Source organism: Pelophylax lessonae, assembly GCF_965119305.1.
Source record: "Pelophylax lessonae genome assembly, chromosome: 7".
NCBI lineage: Eukaryota > Metazoa > Chordata > Amphibia > Anura > Ranidae > Pelophylax > Pelophylax lessonae.
This window is the reverse complement of record NC_138774.1, coordinates 117,442,411-117,453,643: the sequence shown is the minus strand read 5'-3', so window position 1 is coordinate 117,453,643 and position 11,233 is coordinate 117,442,411. Positions and strand designations below refer to the sequence as shown.

Sequence of the window (11,233 nt, the reverse complement as noted above, 5' to 3'; positions counted from 1 at the left end):
CCTCAAGAGCAGCGAGAGCACGAGCCGTATAACCTGCAAGGTATTATACTGGTTTCAGGAGATTTGTATATTATTGCAATGGTTGGTGTGTGTAGTCAGTGAAGGTGACTTACGGACTATATGGTTATTTTTGACCACCACTTGTTCAGACTTTACTCCAGATGGTCCCATCAGTTTGTCCTCTGGTATATGGTGTGTTCTACTCTGGTCGGAGCTTTGTATGTCCAACCTAGAGGTGTAGGTTATTCTATATATTATCAATGTATTTGATGAAATAACATAGTTCAGTCCTGTACATGTACAGTTATTACCTTGTGGGGTTCTTGGTGGTATAAGAGCCTCTTTTGCCGCAGGGGTAAGATATGTACATGGGTATATGTGCATATGCACATACACACACGTACAGCTCCCAGGCTGTATGTCCTGCCCCGATGGAACGCTTACTGTAGGGTATATAACAAGATTAGTCAATTGTGTGACTGTGTCCTGGTACGTATTGAGAGTATTTTGATGTCATGTTTTTTTACCTTTAGCCAATAGTTTTGGTGCACCCTCTATGGGCTTGCTCCTAGTATGGCTGCTTCATTTGCTGGGGATGATAGTGCAGGGGTTTGGTTATTCCAAGGGTGAAGCTAATATATAGTACATTGTATATCCCTGTTTGGTGGTACTAATATAGATGTATCAATGCAGAGGTACATATGGTTCCTCCAGTTGACCTAAGGTCCAGATATTGCCAATGATACTAGTGTAATCCTAAGTTATTGCACTATTTATAGATTGTTGGAAAAGGAGAGGTTTGTTGCATCTAATGTGTCTATTGGTACAATGTTGGGGAGCGGACTCACTTTCTCTTGGGGTGAAGTCCCTGCCCCTCGCATGTAGTCAAGTGTATATCACTGTTTGATAATACCTGCATAAATGCATAAATCCTCTAGTTGGATCTGGAGTCTATATGGCAAAGTAAAGTGCTGGTAAGGCTAGAGTAAGCTGGTTCCTTATTCCATACAATGTGTGTGCTGGCAATTGATTTGGGCAAAGAAGCTTACAGTTTGCTGGGTTCTGGCTCTTTCGGTCCTCTCGCCTCCCTGGTAGCTGGGGAGTGAGAGGATCCTTTGCTCCCCGGCCTATTTATAAGAGACGCGCATGCGCAGACCTCGCCGCACGTCTCTTCAGCTGATTCCCTCCAGCTGACGCTTGGTTGTAGGGCGCGTGCGCGACGTGCGCGCGCATCCTACCTTGCGTCATCCGGAAAACAGCACGGCCGCCGACACGGGAGTGTATGCGAGCTCCCGAGTGGTAGGTGCTCGGGAGGGGGCGTGGTGGTGGACAGCGCCTGCTCACACAGGTTCGCCCCTGCTGTCATGACAACAGCAGGGGCTTTCCGTGCCGGGTGCTCTGAGCGATCACTGAAACATCACTACATGGTTCAACAAAATTCATTTCTAAAAGTTATTACAGCATAATAATTGATTCATACAGGTTATGTATACTATGTATTCCTTCTTGTATTAACAGCAGAATAAATTATACCGTGGATTCATTTAGGAGTGACAAATATAGGGGGGGAGAGTCAGGGATGGTAGCCTGAGTTGGGATCGGATTTGAATCGGGTGCTCCTTGTTTTCTGGTACACCTATCCTTTATGGGGGAAAGAGAATAAATAAATAAATTAAATAAATTAAATGAATGAAGGGGAGGGAGAAAGGAAGGGAGACACGGGGGGGGGGGGTTTAACAAGAGGGAAGGGGGGTTAGCCCCTTCCCTTTTGCCAATGTTGATCATTATGGAGTTATTGCACCCATCATAAGTGGACCAAAGGTTTGGTAGGTCAGTAGAGCCGTTCGAGTGGGGGGTTGCTCGTATGGAGGCACCCTTTCCACTCTGTATATTTCTATCAGTCCGTTTTCCCGGAGGAGAATCCTTCCAGGAAGGGTCTGTAGCTCTCAGATTCGTTTAGCCCCGGGGGTGTGGTGGCCTTGAGGCGTTGAATCCACCTCATTTCAAGTTGCAGTAAGGTCTTATTCCAGTCACCCCCCCCCCCCCCCCCGGTCACTACCCTCTCAGGATGATGGGTATCCACACAAACTGAAAGCCTAAAAGACTATAGAAGGGCGCACCGGCCTAGTACAATACCATAAAACATTTATTGGAAAATTGTTAAAACCACGTCATACATTATACTCCCAAGAGTATGCTATATAAAAGCATAAAACCAAAGGATTCCTTCGAGCCATCAGATGGCTATAAGGATGAGGGTTCTTTCTCAAAATGCGTTAGCCCTATCTATATGGACACCTTCAAGTTCGCTTGTCCTAATTAAGGAATATGGTTCTGCGGTCTCTGGATAGTCGAAGGAATCTTTGGGTTTTATGCTTTTATATAGCATACTCTTGTGAGTATAATGTAAGATGTGGTTTTAACAGTTTTTCAATAAATATTTTATGTATTGCACTAAGTCGGTGCACCCTTCTCTTGTCTTTTATAGTAATCGTGATGCATCGCGGAATCGAATCGTTGACAGGATAATCGTAATCTAATCATGATACCAGTGAAAATGCGCACCTCTACTGGTTTCCTTCTAATTATTGTATTGGAAATATTGCACTGTCTAGGAAACGACTATTTCAGCATTTACTCTGTCCAGGACATTGCAAGTGTGGGGGGACCCGACCTATGTATCAGGGATGTCCACATAAAGTACATTGCTTTAGCTTTGGACATGGAGACTACATGGTGCATCCTGCCAGGGGCACACCAAATGCAGGGATATTGTAACTACGTGAGGTACTATGACAACAACTGGGAGACAACACCAGGGATGAAGCAGTTGCAGAGCCACCCTGCCACCCACATAGAAACTTCCAACGATTCCACAATGGGTATGGCAACTTTACTGGGACATAGCAGCTGCACAGGGCATTCACAAGGGGCATGGTAACTGTATAGGGCAACATACATTTTCAGGTATTGCACATTATCAGAGGTGATATTGTTGGTGTTTTAACATGAGTGATGTACATTTTTCAGACTACAGCATTGTCACTAAGTCTCTGTGATACGTTTTTAATCATCTTTTTGTACATTTTTATGTGTTTAATGAATGGTACATTTTTCTGTTCATTATTATGACTTTAATGGGGATCAAATCACATTTTAATACCTATTCATGTACAAATGTAGAAAATCCTTAACATTTTCCAACAGTTGTATGTACATACATAAAATAATAAAATGCTGTGTTATATGTGCTGCCTGTAGAGGTTTTGTCCATAAGCAGATTCTCAAAGCCTAAACCAGCAGCTGATGAATATGCTGGGGGAGAGCCTATGACACTACATATTCTGCTACCCAGCTGCTCTGCTGCTCAGCAGGTCACAGTCTTGCAGGATGCTTCACTTGAAAGTCCAGTTTTTGGATGACTCTCAGAAGACCTTTGTTGTGGATGTAAGTAGATCTATCAAACCCATTCCCATCATATGTATGACAGTACAGGATTTAACATTAGAAATGTATATACTGTAGTATAAGCTATTGCTTAAACAAATGCAGACTACATAATGTCTTTTACAATGCTGTTTGCCTTTACTAGGATAATGAATTGCTTTTGTGTTTCAATATTGTTTATTAAAGTTTTACAGAGAGACAGCCATTGCATGAAAACGGGTATACCAGGTAGACAATGCAGGTTCTTTGTAGTGCTGTATGATAACATATAGTCATATATAGTATAGTCATTCAATAGCATCGGGGGGGGGGGGGGGATTTCAAGAACAATCATTTGGATATATCCAACTCAGAATTATAACTAATTACCTTTAAAAAAAAAAAAAGAAAAACCTTTATCCTTTAGTAAAGTAAAGGAGTATAACATTGCTTTGCATTAGAGCCAGCGTAGTAAATAAAAATACATCAACATATTTTAAACCTCAACCTGGAAAATCATAAGGAAACTGACTGACTTTCTATTCTTTCTTTTTCATTTCTGTTCTTTGCATGTTCTTGATATGCATCATTCGTTTTGCAAGTACATTCTTCATTCTTCCGAAGCATTTATATAGTCAGAAGTTTTAAATAACAGCCTGTGTTGATGGAAGCATGTTAATTATCAAAATTATTCTTCAACCATAAAATGTTTTACCCTGGAAAAAAAAACAGTTTACTTTCCTGAAGATTTTATTATCCCTTAGTATAAAGACGGTGACCTATATGTATAACTGGACAGATACTGCTTCTTTTTTTTTTGTTGGACATTTATGTAGTCTCAAACATTTTTTGTGATTCTGCTACTTGCAAAATCTGCTCTTCAAAGCAATTTCCCACTGATTTGTACAGCCAGTTTATATTAGCAGACTCTTAATAGTTTACCTTGTCCAAACATATTGTATAATAATGGCATATTTATTTTAAGAATTGCTGTTATATATATATTCGTTTATTTACTATTGTTTACTATGTATGTGTATTTAGGTAACTTTCCATTCCACTCTAAACTAAATGCTTTTTTAGTTCCTGTTTTAGATCTCACCAATACATTTATGGACATATGTGAGAGTTTAGTACGTCTAATACAGAGTACACTGTATTTGCTTTACATGCATGTATCTTATATTGTAAGCTGAGGTGGACTGTATATTACACACATGGAGATCTATATATAGTTACTTTGGAGCCAAGCAAATTAGCCTACTGGTCAAGTATGTTATTGTAGCTAATGTGTCCATTAAAGCTTGTGCATGCCAGCTATTCTTCCAGAGTATGAACAGATCTGGCTCTTCACTTGCAGGCATTTTATCCATTTGAAGGGAATTGTGCTGTGCACGTAAGGAGCTTGTGAGTTCAGGCAGGATGAAAGGGAGAGTGGCCTGGGGCACACAGGGCCGGCACTAATACATGACAAGACCTCATTCTATAACAGAATTCTGTGAAGAAATCAGCAGTAAAAATATTGAATCACTTAGACTTTCTCAAGGATCAAAAGAGGGGGTTGTGCCATGATCTTCTTGTAGTAGACCTTCAGAATATACCACTAAAATTAATATGATTTTGGGTGGATATAGGTGTTTTTTTTTTTTCTCCCCATTTTTTTTTATACATATATATTTGAGGACACAATTAGGGGTTTTATGTATGTGGGTAGGTGGTCCCTGCGCTATCCGAGGTATTTTGGGTCCCTTCTTACTGCTGCACCACTATACTGGTACCAGAATGCAGTTAGTAAAAATTAAAATGTGGGGGTGTGTGGCGCGCTTCAGAAGTGGAGCTCATTTAAATGATTAAATAATTAAATTAATTAAATGGTGAGTGTGCTAAAATTTCCAATTCCTTATCCTCGTGATTTGTACATGATAATAAAACTTCAATTAAACGACATATAATTAATTCAATAAATGAAGAAAGTGTTGATACCAGTATTCCAAACTATAAAGTGCTAAGTGCTTACAAACTTCAAAATATTTCAATAAATCTTTATAAAATTCATAAATAAATAAAGTGCAAATTCCAGTGATTGTCCGTTTTTTCCTTTCACCACTAATAAACAAAATCCAACTGTGTCTCTTCAACTTGTCACAAAGTGCTTCTGTACAAAGTAAAGTGCAGTGACTTGTTCCTCCACCAGGTGTCACCTCTAGGTGTTCTAGACTCTCACCTTAATGAAGTGTATCAATCGCCTGAATGTGTATATTTCTCCCCCAATTGGATAGTGGTTGGCCTGGGTTGACTGTCTGCAGAGTCCTACTCGTGGTCCCCGGGGCCCTCTCCAGATTCGTATCAGGGTGCTTTTTATCCTCGGGTCTCCTAATCTCCTAGTGTGATCTCAGGGCGTATTAAGCATAAAGGGCCATCATGGTGTAGTATTTAAAAACTTCTTTATTCATATATAAGATCATTACACTTACAATTTTCCGGCTTGTTATGGGCATATAATAAGTCGTAGGTAGCGTTGGGAGTACTCGGCTCCGGTCCGTAACGTCACTTCCGGTTATTCTGGCGGCTCCTCCTATGCGTTACGTCACATCACGTGACTTCCTCAGGGAGTGGCCTAATAGCGGATGTGACGTTTATTTATATTCGTCGGGCCGGAAGTCTCGCATCGGCCATTTTTTTGGAGTTTATATTGTAATTCCGGCGGATGTAAACAATCCGCCATATTGCTCGATATTCACAAACTTCATTATACTAATTCTTTTGCCTCTATTTACCCCGGAAGTGAGGTTATGGATTATGTTGACTAAAAATCAATTAGGGGTTTTATTTCACCAAACGAAAAAAAGGACAAAAAAACTTTTTTTTACAAAAATAAAAAGACAGCAAAATATATGGAAAGGAACTGTTGCAGCAAGTGCAATTAACTCCAACATTGCAATGAAGTTAATTGTTGCATTCAAAATGTTGTAGACCTGTGCAGCTATAGGTATACTGTTTATGAATAAGAACTGAGAAGTTTGTGGACCAACAGAGAAGGCAAATATGTGTACCTAGTTCTATAAGCAAGGAGGTATTGCTAAATCTATAGGAACTATGTACAAATTTAGGACGGATTTCTATAATGATCTATATGCTTCAATTTAGTGTTGGTTGTTGGTAATCACTTGATAGTTGCTTAATCTGGCAACTAGTGAAATATCAAGAGGAAAGAAGAGGAGTGGGGATAGGCGAGGGAGAAGAGAGTGGTTAGAGTGGCTTCTTACTAGAGGTAATGGAATTCAGGGGAAGTTTTGGGATAAATAGAACTCCTGTAGTTCTTATTTTTATCTATTTTATTATTTGGAGTTTTCAGCACCCTAATCTCCTTAAGGAGGTCAAAGGAGGTGGGGAAATTTGTTCCACCTTAGCATGATCATCAGATGGCTGCTGTACATATTTTGATAATGCATTTTTTTATCTTTTAGTTGGTAAACCTAGATGATGGGGATCAAAAGTACATTGTACCTTCTATTGCAAATGCACTGGAAGCCAGACAAGGCCTGGTGGCTGTTATTGCCCACTGGATGGTTCAATCGAGCAGATTTCAAATTGAAATATCACTTTAGGCTGCCTTTTTTTCTAACCTAGAAAAACAGTAAAGGTTTGTATATTCACTGACCTTTACTGGCTACATACAGACAAAAGGCCAGTGATTCAAAAATAAAGTCAGGAATTCCGATTGACAGCCAGGCAACGAGCACTTGCAAATGAAGGCCAGAAAGAGCAGCTTATATACAGTTTTCATCTCATGGCAGATTTCCTTCAATCTTGTGTCAAATAAAATGCATATTGGGCAGGTTAGACATTTTAGGCCAAAGAAATATTGTTCGCTAATGGTGCTGATTTAGGAGCAACAGCACATGCATATGTGTAGAATGTGGGCATGTAAAAAGCTACTTAGAGAAGAAGGTATCTAACTGCTAGTAGTCATGTAAAGATGTTTCTCTTTCGTTGACGGACACAGCTCCTGTCATTCTTGACCATTGGGTTATGCTGCCCCGTACAGGGGTAGGACACTAGGCAGAAAAAACTTCTGGCTACACCCATGGGCAGTCCCAGGGGGTATACTCCCTCTTCCTTCTATAGTCACTCAGTTTTGTTACAAGCATTAACATGAGAATTAGAACTCTACAGAGGGGTGGGTGCTGTGTCCTTCAATGAACATCAGAGATATGGATTTCACAGTGTAAAAATCCAATTTTCTTTTTTTCTGCCTAGTCAGGAGTAAGGACCTAGTTCCTTGCTGGGATCTTTGGTCTGAGCAAAATTTTTTAGATCGAAAATTTTTTCCTCCTAGATTTTTCCGGTGAGATCTACTATCAACTGCCGGACTGGGCGACGGGCTGGATAATCTAGATCCAGTGGTCACCCTAGTCTGGCCAGCGCAGGCCTCAGCTCCATGCTAGGTCGGCCTTGCCATAGCCCCACTGGACGAGGGATGGCCCTGCGAGTTAAACGTCTTGCGAGGTCGCATACGACCTGGCCTTGGGCTGAGTCGCAGCGTTCCTCCTGGCTGACAGCTGCCCCATTTCAATGGAGAGGAAGATGTGACTAGAGCAGTGCCCACCTGGTTCCTGGTATGGTGAGAAGCTGTCCCCCCCCCCTACCCTTGAAGGGTCTTGGAGTGGACGTGGGCCCCTCCTTGGGACAATCTGACCCCCGGGTTCCCCATCTTCCCGCAGGCACCCCCCCTTGCCAAGTCCCTCACCCTGCCCCCCCTCCACATACACTGGGGATGTATTGTTTTGGGGGGTCTGGTCACTTTCCTGGGGTGGGGGCAGGGCGCCAACTGGCGATGGGGGCCTCTGGGGTGCGCTGATGGCGACCAGACGATTGTTTGTACGGGAGTGGGGTTGAACCTGGTGGGGGCTCCTGCCAGAACACCCCATCCTGCCTGGATCTGTCCTGAGGCCTGGTCTCTTAATTCTGGGTCCCTGTATGCCTCGTGGTTCCACCATTTTGTTGTAGCCTGTTTATTCCTGTACACTGCGGCCATGATTGTGTAGACCGGCAGGCCATGTTCTTGTGGTTTGCCATTGCAAATAGCGGCGGCCATGACAGTGGAGCCCTATGGGCGGTGATTTCGACGGTGGGAGCCCATCCTTATCCCCTGGTGCTGACTTCTGGATAATTTAGCTTTCTGATCGCCGCATGTCTAGTGAAAGATTCTCCTGGTGGTTGCAGGTGCCTGTTTCGGCGGGTGATGATTCTGGTGGGTCCTCTCCCTTTCTCCCAAGGATTGCTCTGTGCCTTGTGTTTGGTGACTGGGTGGTGCTGCCAGAGCGGTGAGGGGGGGTTGTCCCTTGGCGGTGTGTTACACTTTTTTGTGTGATCCACCTGATGACTCGTGGAGTCTTTGGAGCACACGTTTCCCCACCTGATCTCCTCTCTGAGGCTGGGGACCTCTCCAGGTCCCAACCATGCATCCATGCACTGACGGCGATCCCTTGTGTCCCGAGTGGAGGCGGCTTGGTGCATGGATTCCTCCACGTCTGCGACCGCACACAAAATGGCGCTGGTGGATGCACTGATTGTATCTGTGCATGAAATTCTAGAGAGGGAGGATGCAGCTGAAGCTGCGACAGGGCCGCAAGGTACCCTTTGGCACTCGCAAGCCATCCAGAGCGGCAAGCGTGTTTCCTTTCCCTGCCTATTTTGACAGAATTGTTGCTAAAGAGTGGGGATGACCAAAGCCTCTCCATGGGGTTCCTAAGAACTTAAGAAGTGCACTGTGCAACCAGTGGTGGACCCTCCGGTTTCCAGATTAAACAAGGCAACCATGATTCCGGTTGAAGTGTCCCCGGCCCTAAAGGGCCCGACTGACCAGAAAGCGGAGGCTGTGACCCGCACTATGTACACCTTAGCTGGTTCGGCAATGAGGCCGGTGTTTACCATTGCCCTGGTGTCGCAGATGCTGACGGAGTGGGTTAAGCTCCTATGCCACGACTTGGAGAGAGAACAGCTCCCCCCTGCCATTGCTGAGCTGGCGGACCAACTGGTCCAGGGGCTGCAGTTTAACTGAGATGCCTCTTTGGACGCTGCTTCCCTGATGGCTCGCCTCTCTGTTTTGGCGTTGGTCCTTCGGCGTGTCTTTTGGCTCAAATGCTGGTCTGCGGACCAGACTTCTAAAAAGGCTTTGACTGATCTTCCCTTTCAAGGAGATTGCCTGTTTGCACTTACACTGGATGACATCATTAAAGGTTTCACAGTGGGGAAGAGTACCTTTCTTCCGCAGGCTACTAAGGGCAAGGAACCTCATCGTAGACGTGGACCTTCCTTCTCAGCGCATAAGAAATTTTTTCATCCCTCAGCGTCAACTGACAAGGGCTCGAAGCCTTTCAGGGCCTCCTCTGGTGGATCCCAATGAACCTGGTCGGGCAAGCTGAGATCGGGATCCTCCAGACCCGCTGGCAAGGCTCCTTCTGCATCAAGGTGCGCCCTCACCCGTGTAGCACCCTCCTAGGTAGGTGCTAGGAAAAAAAAAAGCATAGTTTGCTCTGCCTGCTTCACAGGGGAGTCTGATCAGTAGTTAGGCCTGTTGCATGTGTCCATGTGTGTTTCATCTGGTCTGAAGGAGTGTCCCCACTGTATTCAATAGGGGAGCCTGTTGGACAGTGGAGAAAACCCAGCCAGTGACATACAGGCTTTTATGATTATCCCAGTGGGTTGGCACAATAGTGGTGCATCCTGGGATTTGTTTTAAAAGCCAGGGGCACATGTGACTGGGTGACTTTGGGTGGGAAGCCAGGTTCCAGGAGGAGCGTGACGGCTCCTGTTAGCTTTGAAGGTGGTCACAGGCAGTCTGCCTAGTGAAGTGGAGTGTGGTACTGAGCCAAGAGGTGCAGGAAGCTGACAAGTGGAGTTAGAAGCAGAGCGGCCTTGGGAAAAACAGTGTCCGTGAGTACCAGGGAGCCTGCCAGGGGTCTCCCTAGGAAGGGGACCACTCCAGTAGGGTGTCAGTTTACAGAAGGTCAGCGCACACAATCAGCGAGAAAGGGGGTGCCAATTAGAGAAGAGTAATCTAAGCGAGAGTAAATGTTCTTATCTTCACTACAGTGTCAAGGTGAAGCAGTGGCCTTGCCACATTCTACAGTCAGTTGTCCTCCAGAATTGTGCATAGTTCAAGTTGGAGTATCCCACTCATCCCTTCTCCCATCCAAGTTCCAATAAAAACACAAAAAAAACAAATCCTTTGGACTGTTCATTGCCTGAGCCGAGTATTTAAAGAGATTAAGTTTCTACAGGCTGTTGCTACGGGTAACCCAGGGGAATCCAAGAAGTGTAATTCTCAGCAGCTCCCTAGGGTGCAGTGCTACACCCGTATTAGGGGTAGGGGGACATCTTTTCCTGGTTTCCGGACACGTGGACTTTCCTGGTACAAGACAAGTGGGTCCACAAAGTCATTCGGTCCGGCTATAAGATCGAGTTTCGCTCTTGTCCCCGGCAAGGTTTTTTACTTCCAACCTAAACCTGTCCCCAGGGTCTGTTTGGGACTGTACAAGACCTGTTCCTGCAAGGAAAAAAAATAGGAACAGGGAGGGGCAGGGGGACTTTTAAAGGGGATACCGTCATCAGACCAATAATCAGAGTACATATGGAGTAAAAACAGTTTTTATTGGAAGAAACCGTAGTCGTATATAAAATTACTGTATTGAAAAACATAAATAATGTATTGCAAATATTGTAGGTAGCATGCACAGAAACCCAAAGGGTAACATAGGTTTGATGTAGTGATGAACGTTGATGGCCATACACTGGCCCAACA

At 44.0% G+C, this 11,233-nt stretch overlaps 1 protein-coding gene across 1 annotated transcript in view; it reads left to right on the top strand.

The window, feature by feature from the left end:
- Window positions 1–3,359: 3,359 nt before the first annotated feature.
- The window catches only part of FRMD7 (FERM domain containing 7), a 53,557-nt gene continuing 45,683 nt past the window's right edge, over window positions 3,360–11,233 (top strand). The window contains exon 1 of the mRNA XM_082262547.1: window positions 3,360–3,447. Coding sequence (XP_082118673.1) covers window positions 3,391–3,447 — 57 coding nt within the window. The 5' untranslated portion in view covers window positions 3,360–3,390. The remainder of the gene's footprint in view (window positions 3,448–11,233) is intronic.